The sequence below is a fragment of the Zalophus californianus genome, chromosome 3, assembly GCF_009762305.2.
Source record: "Zalophus californianus isolate mZalCal1 chromosome 3, mZalCal1.pri.v2, whole genome shotgun sequence".
In the NCBI taxonomy this organism is placed as follows: Eukaryota; Metazoa; Chordata; class Mammalia; order Carnivora; family Otariidae; genus Zalophus; species Zalophus californianus.
Genome location: NC_045597.1, coordinates 185803321 through 185822856, shown reverse-complemented (window position 1 = coordinate 185822856; position 19536 = coordinate 185803321). Strand labels below are relative to the sequence as shown.

At 37.4% G+C, this 19536-nt stretch overlaps 1 protein-coding gene across 21 annotated transcripts in view; it reads left to right on the top strand.

Moving 5' to 3' along the window:
• TRIP12 (thyroid hormone receptor interactor 12) overlaps positions 1-19536 on the top strand; it is a 138556-nt gene that overhangs the window by 38062 nt on the left and 80958 nt on the right. For 12 of the 21 annotated variants that reach the window (XM_027589292.2, XM_027589295.2, XM_027589297.2 and 9 more), the window contains exons 2-4: positions 942-1088; positions 16437-16562; positions 17388-18190. In XM_027589292.2, coding sequence (XP_027445093.1) covers positions 991-1088; positions 16437-16562; positions 17388-18190 — 1027 coding nt within the window. In that variant the 5' untranslated portion in view covers positions 942-990. Of the gene's footprint in view, positions 1-941; positions 1089-15197; positions 15343-16436; positions 16563-17387; positions 18191-19536 lie in introns of those variants that run through there. The other 9 variants (XM_027589306.2, XM_027589310.2, XM_027589304.2 and 6 more) reach the window with 4 other exon arrangements.

Below are 19536 nucleotides of genomic sequence, written 5' to 3'. Positions count from 1 at the left end.
ATAGAATTAAAGAACTCTACTTGGCATTTGACTCAAGGCTTAAAAAAAATTGTGAAGATTTGATTTATACAAATTGTGATTATTTCTATGATAGTTATATTGGCCTCTTTATCAGTTGAACCGATTTTCTTTGAGTATCAGCATTTTTTCCTGCATAATAATTAAATTTCTTACAGAAAGTTCACATTTATGATTAAAAACCGTGTTTTGAGCTAAATTGTTATACTTAGGAATTATTCTCTCAATTTCTAGCAATTTTTTGAGATAGGTGATAACACTGATTTCACAGAAGAGGTCAATGAAATCTAGAGATTAAGTGTCTTGTCCAAGGTCACAGCCAGCATAGCTGATGTTGAAATTGGGATATCTGGGACCATTTCTCAGTTCACTGTACTTGAGCCGCTTTCTCCTCATTTCTCCATAGTTTTAAGGTTTCTTTTGTATTTATGATGGCATTTGTTATTGACAGCAATACTGTGAAGTAGGCATGACGTGTTGTTTTTTATTCTGTGGCTGAGGAGTTGGAGGCTAGAGGCTCTGGTTAGTACAAAGGCAGACTCCTTTAATACCTGTTCTATCACAGGACTTGAGCCATGCTATTCTGATGTTGGGCGTAGTGCCCTTTGCTGCACACCACAGGAAATGGAGAAGCAAAGATAAATTTCTGCTTGTGCTCTGTTTTCTTTGAGAATTTCCTGGGTGTTCCATGCGAAATCTATGTTAATTTTATGTCCTGGGTTTTGGACCACCTGCCTTGAATTTGGTATGTTGCTGACATCTTACAATATACTAATCAGATTTCAAATAAGACAATGTAGCATCGGTGAAGGCTGTACAGATTATTTACATAAAATTTCCCCTTCATCTTTGGTTCCCTTCATTTGGTTTCTGTGTTGTACCACATATAGCTGATATTTTTTTCTCATTTTTTCCCCTTTTAGTGAATGGTAGTGTCTAGAAAGGGTATGTCCCTTCAAGAGAGAGGTGCCAATGTCCAACCGGCCTAATAACAATCCAGGGGGGTCACTGCGACGTTCACAGAGGAACACTGCCGGGGCCCAACCACAAGACGACTCGATAGGAGGAAGGTATGTATTTGATGGTAATTTGAAAAGTAATTGGTGAATAAAAGCGTTTTTAGAAACCTCATTATGAGGACAAAAACTTAAATGGTTCACTACAAATGGGTAATTTTTTCCTTATTTTTGAGCCAAGTAACACAAATAAAACTGGAATTCAAAGCAGTTCTTTCATCATTTCCCAAATGTGCTAGGATCAAAAAATAGTTGTCAGTCATTGACATTGTCAAAAATCTAACTTAAGGGTCACGAACATAATGATATGTCGTATTTGGTTTGCCCGTTCTCTTCACTCTCTTACACATGTGCTGTAGCACGGCTTTCGATTGATGGTTTGTGGTGCCTTTCTTTATGTCTTTATTTTACTGAAAGGAAGCTTCATTTGTTTTAAGATCTTGAGTTCTGATGTTTAGCTTTTGATTCCCCCCCCCCCCCATCTTATTGTTTGACAGTATATGGATGCTGACAGGCTGGTGAGGCAGTCTGACTTTGTGGGCATATCACTTCCTCATCATTTTCTTAGTGGTCTGCTGTTCAGCAGGTTTTTAGTCGGACTACTTGTATAGGAGGCACTGTGAAGAATCAGATGCATTCTCTGGAATGGAAAATTCCTTGTCTCATTTAGCCAAGGACTGTCATTTTATGTATAAAATACTCCGAACTTTACTTGCAAGGCCTCATTCTCCGACCCATGTTTAGCTTGCAGTCAATAATGGCAAGATCCTAATACAGTTACCTGATACAACATTTGGAGGCATTACCGTGTATATATTGTCTAGTAAATTATATTAAAAAAACTAAATGTCAAATGTAAAGAATATATCATCCCCCCCTATTGATGTCAGGCTATTTTGGTAGTTGAGCATATGGACTTTGGACTAAGACAGCCTTCTGTGCAGTGACTGTCACTGCTGTTAAATAGCCGTGTGTCCTTTGTTCTATCTTTTGGAAACCTCAAGTTCTTAGTCCACACAGTGGGGGGATATCTGTGTCGTAAGGCTGTCAGTTAACTTCAGCAATGTGTGCTACCCTGGTAGCACAGTGCTTAGTACAGAGTTCTGTTCTGAACTTGTTTTTTGCTTTTTTACATTCAGATTCTTTGTAGCAGCCACACTTTATCTGTTGATTAAAAAATATTCCTCTTCTATTATAAAAACAATCCATGTTTATTTTAGAGAATTTGGAAAACACAGAAGAGTGTAAAGGAAAACATCCAAACAATTCAAATATTACCACTGTTAACATTGGCATAGTTTCCTTAGTTGTCTTTATCACGTGAATATGTGTGCCTATATGTGCATGTGTTTACACATAAGTACTTGTACCATTTTGGGGGTGCCTGGCTGGCTCAACCAGTAGAGCATGTGACTCTTGATCTCAGTGGCATGAGTTTGAGCCCCATGTTGGACATAGAGATTACTTTAAAAAAAACTTTAAAAAATCACTAAGCAACTTGAACCTTTTGCACAACTGCAGTTTTCCATAGTAATACTCAGGTTCTATTTGAATTCTTGGACATGACTGACAAAGATTTTGGTCTTTATACAGTACCCTGGTTCTAAAATCCACAGTGATGTTTCAGCAGCATTGTCTTTTTCTATATGTTGGTGTTAAATATTTTATTGTATTATGCATTTTAACAATATGAGTGGGAAATAGAAATGGGAGTGGTTGATATTAGTTATTAAGATGCATTAGTTTAAATAACTAATAAAGTTGTAATCAAGATGGAACTGTAATTTGATTTGTAGATTGGCACACTTTTGCCATAGTTTATTTGCTTTAAGTCTGTCAGTCATATGTTCAGTTGGTGCGGTGACTGTGGAAAACAGTATGTAGGTTCCTCAAAAAATTAAAAAATAGAAATACCATGCAATTCAGTAATTCTGCTGGGTATTTACCCAAAGAAAACAAGAACACTAATTCCAAAAGATATATGCACTCCTCTGTTCATTTCAGCATTATTTATAATAGCCAAGTTATGCAAGCAACCTAAGCATCCATCGTTAAAATGATGGATCAAAAAGATGTGGTATATGTGTACAATGGAATATTACTGAGCCATTTAAAAAAGAATGAAATCTTGCCATTTGCAACAACATGGATGGAGCTGGAGGGAGTTGTGCTCTTTTTTTTTTTTTAAGATTTTATTTATTTATTTGAGAGAGAGAGAATGAGAGAGAGAGCACGAGAGGGAAGAGGGTCAGAGGGAGAAGCAGACTCCCTGCTGAGCAGGGAGCCCGATGCGGGACTCGATCCCAGGACTCCAGGATCATGACTGAGCCGAAGGCAGTCGCTTAACCAACTGAGCCACCCAGGCGCCCAGAGGGAGTTGTGCTAATTGAATTAAGTCAGTCAGAGAAAGACAAGTACTGGATGATTTCACTTATATATGTAATCTAAAAAGAAAATGAACAAACTAAAAACAGAAACAGATTCATACAGAGAACAAATTGGTAGTTGCCAGAGGGAAGGGGGGGTGGGTGGCAGGATGGGTGAAGTAGGTGAAGGGGATTAAAAGTTCAAACTTTCGGTATTAAAATAAGTCACAGATGTGAAAAGTACAGCCTAGGGAATATAATCAGTAATGTTGCAGTAATGTGTGTTGACAGATGGTGACTACACTTAGTGTGGTGAGCACTGAGTGACGTGTAGACTAGTCAGGTCACTGTGGTGTTCACCTGAAACTACTAGGACATTGCCAGCCATACTTCAGTAATAACAGTTTGAAAAAAAAATTGTACGCTCATTTGTGAAGGATAAGTATAAAATTTAAAAATGTGTTTGAATGGCAGAAAACATGCCAAAGAATATAAAGCAGAGTATAATGAGGGGTTTTGTACTTTATTCCCTTCTCCCTTTCAGTAATGTAGCCTATTTCATTTCTTACAGTTTCAACTTTTGCATGTTTTCAAAAAACATTTCCTGGCAAAACTGTCACACACAAGAGGGCCAAGTCCTACCCCTCCTCTCCCTTAAAACCCAGTATCATTTGTGTCATTTCCCATGTCCCTAAAATTGTTTAAAAGACATGACTTTTAAAATTTTATGTTCCAGTGTGTGGCTGTACCATAATTTAGTAATAACTTTGAATATATATATTTTTCCTCCTTTTATGTGGATAAGTATAATTATGATCAGGACATTCAAATTTAGAATATTAGCCCCCAAAATTTACCAGTTTGACTAAGAATGCAAATTAGGAGATATTAGTTCGTTCGAATTTTATTTTCTCTTCTTAGCTTGATTCTTTTTTTTTTTTTTAAGATTTTATTTATTTATTTGAGAGAGAGAGAATGAGAGACAGAGCATGAAAGGGAGGAGAGTCAGAGGGAGAAGCAGACTCCCTGCTGAGCAGGGAGCCCGATGTGGGACTCGATCCTGGGACTCCAGGATCATGACCTGAGCCGAAGGCAGTCGCTTAACCAACTGAGCCACCCAGGCGCCCCTTAGCTTGATTCTTTGCTCATCATAGAATCTTGAACCTGGAAAGGGACCTTTTTATCAAAGCCCAGGCTGACATTGAAACCCCCTGTAGAGTGTGCTATACTAGAAGTGATCTAACCTATAGAAACCTTTCTGGTGATTTTGGGGGTAAGAGAGAGAGGACTGGGTAAGTGGGGAGGGCGCAGTTAACAACTGTATTTTTGTTCTCTTTATCTGATTCCTATTGATTAGCTTTCCTAAGTAAAATGCTGTTATTGTCAGCTTTTGATTCAAAAGTAGACCTGATCCTGAAAATGTACTCATAGTGGGGTGGTTAAGCATCTACCTTCGGCTCAGGTCATGATCTCAGGGTCTGGGATGGAGCCCCGTGTCCATCCTGCTCTGCTCAGCGGGGAGCCTGCTTCTCCCTCTGCCTGCCATTCCCCCTGCTTGTGCTCTCTCTCTCTCTCTGTCAAATAAATAAATAAAATCTTAAAAGAAGAAAAGAAAATGCTCTCATAAGTGATACAGTGATTCAACTCATGGTAATAACAACATCCACAACAACAACAGTGCACTGTTGGCGTGTTTTAAGTTAAAAATTTTTTTATACATGTTCTTCCAGTAAAGACTCACAGAAACTCTGCACTAATACGTATGTAACTCCTGTTCTCCAGATGTGGTAGTTTGCTCAACATTATACAGCTAGTGTGTAGAGTCAGGACCTGATTTCCAACCACTTGACTCTAAAGTCGGTGATTATTTTCATTATGCTCAACTGTTTTTATTGCACAAACCACTTAATCCATATGATAAAGGACTTGGAAGAGGGTATGAAGTATGTATAATGGAAGAATATTAGCTCATTCAGTTGAGGACTTAAGTAGCAGTTTTTCCTTCCTAGAATTTTTAAATTCATTTTTTTATTCACTTTTTTTTTTTAAACTTGCATCAGGCTGTCTTTGCATAGCTTTCTTCCTGTGACCATTCCTTCCCTTCCCCCAAATCAAGGTCACTTACCTTTTCTTTTCTTTTTAGAATAGTTTTCATTCATCCTCAAGCTAATAGAAATTAGGATCTTTGGTATATATTTAATCTCCCCTCATTATTTTCTCTGTTTTCCCCTGTCCTTGTTCTTTATCCATAAATGAACTAGATTTCTTCTTTGATTTCTCTCTTTCCCTTCTATAGTTTTTGGGGCTGTAGCTGATCTGTTCTTCTCTTTTCTGGTCTCTGTCAGATTTTTTTTTAAGAGAGAGAGAGCTGGGGGCAGGGCAGGGAGAGGGGGAGAGAGAATCTTAAGCAGGCTCCACATCCAGCACGGAGCCGGACACAGTCCTCTCAGTACCCTGCGATCACGACCTGAGCCAAAATCGAGAGTGAGATGCTTAACCCGACTGAGCCACCGCCCCCTCTGTCAGATTTTTTGATGGAGTGAGGAAATGCTTGAATCCAGTCCACTCCACCTCCCCAGCCCCATTAAAAAAAATTTGTATGCAAAGTTTAAATTATTTATTATGAAGTAAAAACTCAGTTATGAGACCTGTAGGTAATAACTTTTTGTTAACATTGTCAGAATAGGGACTTTTTAAAATTTTTTAGCCGGTGTTAATTGTACAGAAAGTAAATAGATTCGGGTTTTGCTTTAAAATCTGTTTCAGTTGGATGAGATACAGAAAAGTACAAAAAGAACATGAATATCCAGAGATAAAGTTTGTGTTAACATTTTTATTTTTATCTGTCTTGAAAGTACAATTTAGCATGTAGCTGGTTACATTGTAAATACAGTTTTGGATCCTGTTTTTATTTTATTTCTTTTTAAATATTTTATTTATTTGACAGGGAGAGAGCTAGAGTAGGAACACAAGTAGGGAGAGTGGGAGAGGGAGAAGCAGGCTTCCTGCGGAGCAGGGAGCCCGATGTGGGGCTCAATCCCAGGACCCTGGGACCATAACCTGAGCCGAAGGCAGACGCTTAATGACTGAGCCACCCAGGTGCCCCTGGATCCTGGGTTTTTTTTTTTTTTTGGTAATTGTTTACAAATGGCCACTTGACTTACAGAATCAATATATAACATTTTCCAAAATTACTTTTTAGTTTTTGGATAGTTAAATGGTTGCAATGGGAAAGTTGTTGCTCATGCATAAATGTATTTCAGGTGTCTCTTAAGGATAGGTTCCTGGAAGTGAAATCACTTGGTCAAAGGGAGTTCTTTTTATGGTCAACTTGTTTCACATATGGTCAACTTTTTTCACCCATTTACTTATTTGTCACCATCAGGAAAAAGAGTGATTTTTCCTCACCATTCTGTTCATGTTATTTTCACCTTGTTATTGTTAATTTGATAAGGGAAAAAATCACATAAACTTTATTTTATTGGTGTTTCTATAGTAATAAAGTTAAACAGTGGAAAAAATAGGTTTAAAGAATGAGATCTGAGAATATTTTTCGACATAAGCATATACCAGTAAGTTTGTATATATTGTGAGTCTCCCTTCATACCACTGTATAGTAGAACTGACCTTTAAAGTCACTCAGCCGATGTGAGCCCCTCTGTAACAGTAACCCTCTTCTGTCGAATTATCTTCCTCAGTTCTTCACCTCTGCGGTTTGAATGGTAGTTACTCTTTTCCAACATGATCATACTCTGCTTTTGGCTGCCCATTGCCTAGTCTTTTGCCAAAGCTGGGAGAATATGCAGTCTTCCATTTTTCTGAGGTCATTGGTGGGACTGGGGTGGTCACATGATTCAAACTGGAAACTTTCTCCTTCCTGGTAGCAAAGAGAAGATGTGAATCTGAAGTTGCCAGCTGCACATCTCCTGCCTTAGGGAAGAAGATGGACAGGCAGAGAAAAGCAAATACATCAGTTCTGGCTAGTTTGAGTTCTTAGTTCTTTAGAACTATGTTGACTCTTGTTTTCTCTAGGTTTGGTTGTTTAGCTGTTTTGAATCTGGAGATATGTGTGTATTATTTTAAAGATTTTACTTATTAGAGAGAGAGAGAGAGAGAAAGAGACTGTGCACAAGTATGGGGAGGGGCAGAGGGAGAGAGAACCACAAGTGGACTCTGCCCTGGGCTTGGAGCCCAACGTGGGGCTCAATCCGACAGCCCTGAGATTACCACCTGAGCTGAAATCAAGAGTCAGATGCCCAACCAACTGAGCCGCCCAGGTGCCCCACATGTATATTATTTTAATAAAGCTTCTTTTGGCTTTAAAGAGCCCTATCCTTTCTTAATGTACTTGTAATCCAAACTCCATATAAGATTGTATTCATCCATTTGTAGAACACCATGCTAGTAAGCACCACGCTGAAGGGTAGTTATAAAAATGAGAGTAGAAAGCCTTTATTACAAGCTGTTACAACTCAGTAGGGGAAATGGGCATGTAGGTGATTATTAGGGTCAGGTGAGAAACATTTCTAGCGATGACCTCATTGATTTGGGCTCTGAAGGCTGAAGAAGCAGTTGCAAAGCAGGTGGTACATGTCAGCTATATTTGTCTCTACTTGACATGTGGTGTCATTAGAGGGTGCGGATTTTATTTCTAATTTTTTGTGCCACTTGCTACTTTGCTCTAAAGTGGTAGGTGTTCAGCAGATACTACTGTGGGCTCGAAATAAGAAGGTTGACTTCCTTGGCATTTCTCGGCACAGAAATGTGACCATCTCTTATGGAAATGATCATGAAAAGATGATTGGAGTGAAGGCAGAGTTGAAATAGGGCAGGGTCGAAGTGGGCTGCATAACAGGGTGGGTGAGTATGATGCAGGAACAAACAACTAAATCATTCTTGTATTTGATGACAATCTAGCCACCAGAACATGTGTCCATCCTTGGTCAGCTGCCGGTTCTGCTCTCTGTCTGCACATTCATGGATTCACGTAGATTGCTCTGGCAAGGGAGTGTGGGGAATTGCCTTCTGGCTTTCCAAGGCTTCCCCCAGAAGGGATTCATTTCCGCTCACATTCCCTTGACAGAACAAGGTGTGTGGCTGCACATAACTTCCAGGTACTTTGGCAAGTGCCACCCTACCGTGTGTTCTGGTCAGAGGAGAAATAGAATATTTGTAAACTGAACATTATAACTGTTAAAGGCCATTGAAACATTTTTTTCTTACTCCCATGTCTACAACAGACCATTTGTTTCCTTCCCGAAATTCTACTTGGTGCCCCATAGCCATGTGTACAGTGTATTTTCTTCAATCTCCTGCTTAATTCACCAGTATGGATCCCTTTTTTATATTCTTTTTTTGTGTGTGTGTACCTTCTGTCTCTTTTTTCATCCTGACCTTTGCAGGTGGAAGTTCAAGCTTTATCCTCTTTGGGAGGACAAGAATGTTAATGGGAGACACGGTTTGTGTGGTGTGAAAATGACCTCATTGTATCTTAGGACTAAATTGAAGCCACTTTTATAAAAACGTATACTAGAGTTAGCCAGATAACTGGTTCAGGAATGGTGAATCTTATTGCTCTAATTAGGTGCTCTGAGTTTTAGCCACCCAACCATGTATGCACATACTCTTTCACTTCTAGCATTGTTTTGGTAATACTGAGAAGGCTGGTCTGTCCCACCAGGCCATTGGGCTGGGAGGCATGATTTACAGTGTTGTGTTAAAACAGTGGCATGGTTGCACTTGGTCTAAGGACAAACAGAGTCTACTTTTTTGTAGTTGGAGGTTTCGCACATAGGGTTCTTCATAGTTAACCGTGTGAAGTTCTTTCTTGGACCAACAAAATAATATCTTAAACGTGTTTTGTAAATTTCTTCGCAGTATAGATTTCTTGCTTTAACCACTAAGTGTGAGATTGTGTTTAAAAGTCACATGATACACAGATTGGAAACCTGTAAGATGTCAGCTGCCATAGATTATTTCATATCCTTAACTGAGGCTTTGCTTTGATTCTTCTGTCCCTCCATATTGAGGGAATCTGATGTTCCACACACCAGTTTTTACAAGTGCTTTCTCAGTATCGGAATGTTTTCCTAGAAGAGTATGGGTGTGAATGAAAAAAGGAATATATACAAATGCTCCTTCCATAGTTGAACACCAAGTTTAGCATCACACATGGAAGGCTGTTTCTTGGTAATGTGGAAAGCAAAAGAAAGCAGGAGGGCTCCTTTTTTGACATACTTTCTTCCATTTTTCTCGTATTATTTGCAAAGCCTTAAGCCATTTAATTTGACATGTATACAATTAGGGACAGAAATACCAAAAGGGATAGGAAAAATTTCATAACTGTAGATGCAGGCCTTTTCCTTTGACCCCGAGTCCCTAGGTATGGCTATGGGGTTTCAGATTTACAGAGTCAGAATGCCTGGACTCAGTCTTACCTTTCCTGCCTAGGGGCCGGGTGATTTTGTGCCAGCCTCATTTCCTGCATCTTTAAAATGGAAATAGACCTGCCTTGGGTGTCTTTTGAGGATTAAGTTGGATAATGCATCTAAAAAATAAATGTAATGTTATCACATAATCACACCTATAAAAGTATGTGTTCTGGGGTCATCTTAATAAGTTTTTACTCAGGTAGTTAGTTCTAAAAGCCAATCTACCCCATTAAATACTTTTAACACCGCATCACTAACCTGTCACTAATCACTAATTTACTTTGGATTACCTTGGTGTTTATACTCCTTTCCCAACTCCTTTGTGAAATGTGGGAGGTGAAAGTATATTGAGCTGTATGGTTCCCTTTTGGGGCCATCTTTTTCCACAGATTTGATTCTATTCAATCCCTCTGCCTTGTTTCCATTACACAGTAAAATACATACTGTAGTTTATTCATCCTCAGTATTACTTGGGTTGTTGAACATACAGAATTTTTTGCTTTTGCCTAACTGTTTGTAATGCTGTCAATCTCCTACTGCAGCCTGTTATCAAAGGACAAAATCTAGATCCTTTGACAAGGCATTTAAGCCCTAGCCTGTCCTTTCAACCTTGTTTCCTAATGTAGCTCTGTGCTCAGGGAAATTCATTTGCCACGTGCCATGTGGGTTTCATATTTTCCTGCCTCTTCTGCCTTTGCCTATGCTCTGCTTTTGACTCGAATGTTCTTTTTCTTCAGCTTTTCATTCTTCAGGGTGTGGTTTAAATCCATGTAGTGTATAAAAGCCTATGTTCTGCTAGTAGTAATTTATCCCTTTGTTGGGAACTTTATGGCACCTGGTAGATCACTTTGTTTTATGAGGCATTGACCTGTTTGAGGATAGGAACTCAACTGTGTTATCCATATTTATATGCCTTGTCATGACTTGCATATATTTGAGTTGGCAAACCTAACAAATCTGTTGAAATGAGTAGCTTGTTACAGTAGTTCTCAACTCTGTTCTATTGATCTAATGCTCCCACTCTATAATGTGTATCATATAATGTAAACATCTTTATTATGATGCCCCTTTGTTAGCTTGAAATGAATTAAGAAATACAACATACCTGCCTAAACAGTTTAGAAACAGGATGTTTCTAAATATATATAATGTACAAGCATTTTATAAGGGTAAAAATAAGTAAAAGGAAAACAGTAACAAAATAAGATTATTTCAGTAGGTAAATGCTTGGGTGCATTGACACAAGATGACAGTGTATTCAGATGCTTGCCTCTATATTTGAACTTACTGGATGTGGCAGGTATAGCAACATACTTAAATGCCATAAGCAGCATTTTCATCGTAGACTTTTCCTGAATGTTACATGAGCCTTGGTAAAGCTGCAAAAATGTAATCTTTTGTTGGTTCCCATGGAGTGCTGGAGAAATTAATGTATATAAAAACTATTCAAAACAAATATAAGTTGAGAAATTATGAGCATGTATTTTACCTATTATCATGGCCAGATTTCAAGTTTTTTCATAAGGTTTTCATATATTACCAAGGCTACTTGAAATCTATGGGTCATGGGACAATTTTTCATTTTGTCTGACATTTTTTATCTCTAGTCCACATCTGCTAAATGGCAGTAGCACCCAGTTCCCTAACATGTTTTCAAAATGTTCCCTAGAGGGAGAGCCACTGATATTTAAAACATTGCTTTATAAAAAAGGAGTTTTTACTATAAATTACAGAATCCATTGGGCTAGCATTTTGCCATGACTAAACATAGGAACATTGGTCAGACTAATCAGTTTTTGTTTTGTGATTGAAAATAGGAAAACAGTACATTTTGCTGAGAACATTAGTGAGTTTTTTGTTTAATTTAAATGAATTTTCCACCCTGATTATTGACAATCAGTATTTAAAAATCAATTTAAAACATGCATTTAATTTATGAACCTTATAAACAAAGCATTTAATTTTTAGAAGACAAGATTATACTGTTAATTTCGTGTATAAAATATAAAAGCATAAAAATGCATGCACATCTGTATACACATACAAAAAAACAAATTTGGAGATTTAATTAAGCCCCAAATCATTTATGTTTGGTAGTATGTACATGTATTTGAACTGTGAATACGTCTGGCACAAAAATTAGTTTCAAACAAAATTTAAGACCTATGATGTAAAGTATTAACTGGTTACTTATATAACTAGACACTCATTTTTCCTACCATTAAGACAAGAATGAGTTCTTTGATACAAGATTTTATCCTGTCTTAGATGTCCCCTGGATTAGAGATGGTTTTTAACCCTTTGGACTACCAAGTATTTTATTAAATAGTAGTAAAAGTAGATTGAAGTATCTAGAAGGGGCAGTCAACTGTGATTTGCCTAAAAGTCAACAAGAAGCATGGGAGTCTTAAAATAAGCACATAACCCAGAGTTGATTAGTTTGTTCTGTTGTAACCTGGGTTTCTTTAATATGAGTTGGCCCACATACACTTGCTAAATAGGGAAATGATATCAGTATAACATGGAAGTAGTGTTGGTTCATAATGAAGGCAGTATTTCCTACAGTGTTAATATATGAACTGAAATTGAATAGATGTTCAGTTAGCATGGAAGATTTGGTAAGCTATGAAAATCTTATGAAAAAGCTTGAAAATCTTACAGAAATGATTTACAGAAATCACTTAGTGTAAGAAGTAGCCAGTTCAGTGACTTCCAGAACCACTACATTTTGCACTGTTGAACACTCGAAGGAATCTCAAAACCATTTACTTCTGTATTTATAACAAAAGAAAATGAGAAAAAGGAAAGCATCCCCCAGAATTATATTTTTAATTTTGTTGAAGCTGGTCTTAAATGTCTTTAAAAATTCACACTTAAAAGGAGAAAGTACAAAAATAAGGTTCCAAAGAGTCGGCCAAGTGTGATTATTGGTGCAAATGTTAGTGGAGATTTAATCTTTAAAATTGGTGATGTTTTTGTTAAGAACATGATTATAAAATAACATAGGTTCGAGTGCTCTGTGCCCAATCTTAATTTTTACCTGGTTATTTTTAGTGAGTGATTTTGCAGAAAGTGAGATTTTTTTTTCCCCCCCAGGAATACACATAGGATGATATAAAAGCTTCTGAATATACACCCACCCACTTATCCACCTATCCTTGGGCTGTAATTTACTAAATGGGCTCATTCTGGTGCTATCTAAAAGAGTTTGTCATGAATTTTACTGTGTTATTTTTGCAAATTTGATTTGTAGTGGCTATAAATTTTACTGGGTCTTAGATTATGCTTTTTAAAAAATTTTTAATAAAAATTAATATTGAGCATTAAGGTCTGATAAATGAGGGAATTGGTGAAATGATCTAAAAGGCAACAAGGCTTATTGAGTGTTGAATCCTGTGATACTCTAATTGACTATTCTAGATTGGGTGCTATTATTTTATGGAGATTTACTTTACAGTATTCTAACCATTAATAATTTATAAATGGGCATAATAAAACAGAGCCCCACTTTGGGAGGCCCCATATTGTTTCTTTATGGTACCATCTGGTTGCCTACTGTCTTGTGGTAAGCCGAGGGTTGGAAAACTAACGTATGACCCATGGGATAGATCCAGCTTCCTGCCTGTTTTTGTAAATAAAAATTTGATTGGAACATAGCCATGCCCATATGTTTACATATTTTATACCTGCTAATGTGACACCTAGTATTGCCCACAAAGCCAAAAGTATTTATTACCCTTGACAGAAAATATATACAATAGGTGGAAGGACAATAATGATCAGTATTTATCTGTCCATCCATCCATCCGTCCATCCATTTATTTATTTATTTATTTTTAAAAGATTTTATTTATTTGACAGAGACACAGCGCGAGAGGGGAGGGAGTGGGAGAGGGAGAGGGAGAAGCAGGCTTCCCACTGAGCTGGAAGCCCAGCCCAGGACCCTGAGACCATGACCTGAACCGAAGGCTGATGCCCAACGACTGAGCCACCCAGGCGCCCCATGATCAGTATTTAATATTTTGAAATGTTTTTAACCAGTGTTCAGTGAGAATGTTACACTTAATTTTAGGAAAGGTGCAATCAGGTCAATGTGGGCATTGTTGGTTTTAAGCTAGTTTTGTGAGTTTCAGTTTCCAAGATGGGCGGATTTTTTTTTTCTTTCGTAATCAAATATTGAGTATTTAGAGTATTTACCTGCTAAATCCTTTAGGTCATTGAAGGTGTAAGGACGATAGAAATTCAGGAGTTGATTTAAGTGGCTCTAAAGTTAGATGTGTTGAAGAGCCAGGAACAGTTTGTTTGCGGTAAAAAGAGGAGGGCTTCTGCCTCTGCAGCGCTGTCAGCATTGCGTTGATGTTGGTCAGATTCTTTTGACAAAGAGAATGAATTCCCTCTCCCATCCCCTAGTTATTAACAAGGAATATATTACGATAAACATTTTTTAAGATTGCCATTTGAATATTTAATTGAACGTTACTGCAAAGTAGTCTAACTCTGGATAAAGTTTTCTTTTTAAACGATTTTAAAATTACAATCCAGGAATGGGGCGCCTGGGTGGCTCAGTTGTTAAGCATCTGCCTTCTTCTCAGGTCATGATCCCAGGGTCCTGGGATCGAGCCCCACATTGGGCTCCCTGCTCCACGGGAAGCCTGCTTCTCCCTCTCACTCCCCCTGCTTGTGTTCCCTCTCTCGTGGTGTCTCTCTCTGTCAAATAAATAAATAAAATCTTTAAAAAAAACCTGCAATCAAGGAATGCAGCAAGGGATATTTTAAATTTTATAATGAAGTAGAAATTGTGATTCAAAAATCAATCCTTAGCAAACTTGACTAAAATAAGAATATGGAGAACCTGAATGACATAATTTATAGATATTGTTCTATGGATATTAAATTGTATACCCTGAAAACAGAACATTGTACCTTTTAAAAACTAATTAGGATGACTTGAAAATATACTCAATTTCATTTCTTTTTTTTTAAATGGAACTCTCAGATCTGTTAGTAAAAATGCAACAAAAACAAAAGCAACTTCTAGAAATTAAATCTCTTAATAGGAAACTCATGAGTTACCATAATTTCAGTCTGGAAAAATGCAAACTAAATCACATTGGATAAATCTTACAAGGTTCAGCTTGGAGACACTCAGAAAAACTATGTATCTTGAAAAATGCTTACATTCATTACTACAGTCAAGACTAAGACTTGAAAAGACTAACGTAGAGTTTTTAAGTAGTTGATCTATTCTAGTAAGTCTTTAGAAAGTGCTAGCCTGTCATATATTGAAATCTTAAAAATGAAAATGATATTACGGATCCAAAAATATTTCTTTTTATTGAGAAGCTAATTTCATATCTTCTTTCAAGAATCCAGTAATGAACTCTTCTGGAAAAATGGAAGAAAAAAATAAGAGACGAGAAACCTTAGAGCATCTTTTTGAAGAAATGGTGGAACTTGTATGATATGTTAAGAACTGTATGGCATCCTTACAGATTCAATTAGAATCGTCATGTGAGGTTTCAGTGACTTATTTCTAAGTTCCTTTGAGATGATGTTCAGAATGAAATCCTTTAAATAATTTTTTTTAACAAAGTAAACAACTTTGGTATTAATGAAACTTTGTTATTCTTACCAGAAAATGCTCTTTTAATGTTACTTACATGAAGGATGGATGTTGTCTGTGAATTAAAATAGTTGCATCTGTTAACCTTAATATCTCACCTCTGTAACACCAGCTTTTCTGGGTATATATTAATGCATGCTCTTTTTATATTGCTTATGTAACTCTAACTTAATCATTGAGGTTAAAAAAAAAATCTAACAACTGAAAAACAATTGATTCGTGTCCTGCAGACTTGCTCTTAGAACAATGCTGGCACAGGATTTGTTTTATTACAAATATAACCCAACCGTACATCAATGATGGACTCTCTTAAATGTTTTGTAATATTTTGTGGTCAGTTCTTTATCTCTTTCTCTAGGACTTGGTTTTTGGTGTACATTCTTTTGATTAGTGCGTTCTATTCTTAGCGAATATCATTCTGTTGATTTCATGTAAGTTTATTTACTGTTTAGGGCTCTAATGATTTTCTATGTAAAATCAGTTTGGGAATTGATTTCATCTGCCTCTGCATTTACTGTGCTAACCTGAATTATAATCTACAAATTGGGAATCAGTATCATTGTGGGATTACAGACTGCCTCTTCCATAAAGCTTTTAAGCTGTTACACTCACATTATCTATTAAAAGTAGTGTTTAGATTTCTAAAGGCCAGATTTGCTTTTTGCAAACATTTAGCATATGTGAGTTTGCAGTACAATTGTTAAAAATTTCTTTATTGTGTAACTATAATATTGCTGTTCAGTCATGAAACTTGGTAATAAAAGACCTGCACTCTTGGGTATTTAGGTATTGGTTCTAAGGCAAATTTTTTGGCAAGATTATTTGGTAGAACAATAATTTAATTATGGAAATAATTGGGGAAAGGGTAGGATCAATAATGAACTGGGAGACTTTAAAAAAAATGAAAACATAATTCACTTTTCAGTACTGTATTTGCATCTCAGTTTCCTGATAGATTTCTGTTTTGATTTTCTGCTGACAGGTCACATTTAGGGCAGGCAAAACATAAGGGATATAGCCCTCCTGAGAGTAGAAAATCTAATTCTAAGGCACCCAAAGTGCAGTCTAATACTACTTCTGAACTGTCAAGGGGACACCTTTCTAAAAGGTAAATCTTCACATTGCTTGTACATTTTCAAGGCAGAATTATTTGCATTTGAATCATTGCATAATATTAAAATTTAGCAGATTATCCCAAGATGTTGTGATACGTGTTTTCATTATTCCCTGAATGTAACTTTAAGGATTAATAGTTTACTTTGCAGTGATGTCAATGCAGTAAGCTCTAGACAAGGCATTTTTTTCCCTTGGTTAGAGAGCCGTGAGGTTCCCCTTTTGATTAACCTTTATGGGCATCTGAAATGCCATTTTACTTTTTTTTGTTTTTAGGTTTTGTTTTTGTTTTTAGTTTTTTATCGGTAGAGCCAAAGGTCAGTGATTTCTTAAGATCTAATTGGCAGGAGTCTTTTAGAAAGGAATGATAATATACTATACAATTTTCTTACCTTCATTTTGAAAGTTCATACATAAGTGGTTATTTATTTCAAGCTTTAACAAAGAAGTTGTATTTGTGAATAGAGCATCAGTATTCTAGTATCAACTAGTTCTGACCTGCTAAGTATTCTTTTTCTTAATTCTTGTTTTGTGACTAGGAGGGTTAGTGTAAGTAATCTTTGGGCTAAAGAATTACTCTGATCTATTCAAATATTTGATCTTCTAATCAAATATTTAACCATCCAAAGTCACACCTGCTTTTTTTTGTTTTTAACCATTTGAAAACCTGTGTTTATTTAGCCCTGGACTTAATCAGGAAACCTTTGCATCTTTTTTTTTTTTAAGTCTTATTTGCCCAGATTTGAGAAGTGAATAAGTTTGTACGACAGGTACAATGCTGGCAGGCTGGTACTAACTCTCTTCTTATCTGACCTCTCAGAAGCTGCAGTTCAACATCTGCTGTCGTAGTTCCACAACCAGAGGATCCAGACAGAGCCAATACTTCAGAAAGGCAAAAAACGGGGCAGGTGCCTAAGAAAGACAATTCTCGAGGAGTGAAACGCAGTGCTAGTCCAGACTACAACAGGACCAATTCTCCTAGCTCTGCCAAAAAACCAAAAGCACTTCAGCATACTGAATCTCCCTCTGAAACAAATAAGCCACATAGTAAGTCAAAGAAGAGACATTTAGACCAGGAGCAACAACTGAAATCTGCACCATCACCATCAACAAGTAAGGCTCATACCAGAAAGAGTGGGGCCGCTGGCAGTTCACGGAGTCAAAAAAGAAAGAGGACAGAGAGTTCTTGTATAAAGAGTGGTTCTGTGTCTGAGTCAACTGGTGCCGAAGAGAGATCTGCAAAACCCACCAAGCTGGCTTCAAAATCCGCCGCCTCGGCCAAAGCTGGGTGCAGCGCCATCACTGATTCTTCCTCCGCTGCCTCTACTTCCTCCTCCTCTTCTGCCGTCGCCTCGGCCTCCTCCACTGTACCACCAGGGGCCAGGGTGAAACAAGGAAAAGACCAGAACAAGGCCAGGCGTTCCCGTTCAGCATCCAGTCCCAGTCCCAGAAGAAGTAGCAGGGAAAAGGAACAGAGTAAAACTGGTGGCTCTTCAAAATTCGATTGGGCTGCTCGTTTCAGCCCTAAAGTTAGCCTTCCTAAAACCAAACTGTCTCTTCCAGGGTCTTCTAAGTCAGAGACATCAAAACCTGGACCTTCTGGATTACAGGCCAAATTAGCAAGTAAGTGTATGGAAACATCTTTCTTTTTTCTTCTTCTTTTTTTTCCCATGGATATTTTTCTTGGTTTGTCAGAAGTGATTATGCTTTCAAGGTAGTCAGATTTGTTTTGTTTTGTTTTGTTTTTGCAGCTTGAGGCAGTCTTAGGTTTATTACTGTATCCGTTCGTAACAATATGTAATACTTGATACTGCCTTTAGTTTTAAGGAGACCTGTCAGGAATGCTGCCTTCTTATTTCTAAATGGTCACATTGTAGTGCCTGTATCTTTATCCTTTGAGCACCTGCTACTAAGTTATTTCCTATTATCAGGTTAGCTCTTCTGTAACCAAACAAAATTATTTCAGGTATGAGTTGCTTTTGACTATGATCAAAAGTCAAATGGTGGGGTGTTTTTTTGGGCGGGGGAGAGATTTGGTATGATACAATCATGATATATGGAAATCCTGAGCTAAATTTTCAGAATAAATATAGCCTAGTATAAATGAAATCTTATTCACATGTCATACTTAATGGCCTTTAAAGAGCTTAGTCTGAAGATGAATACCTCTTACGTTCCATACACTGGGCTCTAGTCCCATGTAAATGGGAAAGAATGTTGCCCTCTTGAACAGTGGAGTGGAACCAACGTTTCAGAATAATACTTTTCAAGCAAAGAAACAAACTAGGTGAGAGATAGGGATCTTGAGGCAATTGTCTTTTTCTCTTTTGTTCAAAAGACTTCAGGGAAGCCCACTCTTCATGTCATTAGAACTGATTAGAGCTGGTGGTGGCCTTCTTCAGTTACGTGATTGCTGTAATGCTGAAGGGTGTTCTTTTTTCTGTTTTGAGAAATCTGAAAAACACAAATAGAATAATACAGCACTTAGGTCCAGTTTTAATTTTTGTAATATTTATCCAGGAAGCTCGCTTTTCACCATCCCCCCCCCAGAACATTTTTAGATTTATATTTTGATAGGGCTAGAACCTTTTCTTGGTTATTGAAAATTTTACATAGTGTTGTAGTATTCTGGTCAAAGTTTAGCTAATAGTGGATCAGCCTAACCTGTTGGATCAGAGACCGTTGTTGTTAGCTCTGTTTCCTTTAACCCTATTATCTGTGCTTCCACTTGATTCAATATTTGCTGAACTTAGAAAACAATACTAGTAGACACTACGTAAAATCTTGTGTTTATACCAGGGTTATCTGCTTTTATACCTCTTCCTTTCTGTTTTGAAGTGAAGTAGAAGCACGCATGCACATTTGTCTCTCCAGTGTAGTAGCTGTGCGACCTCCACAGCCGTTGGGCCAGGGTGAGTTTTGTAGCTGGTTTGGTGGGATTCACGCCTGCGTTTTCTGCCTTCCAGTAT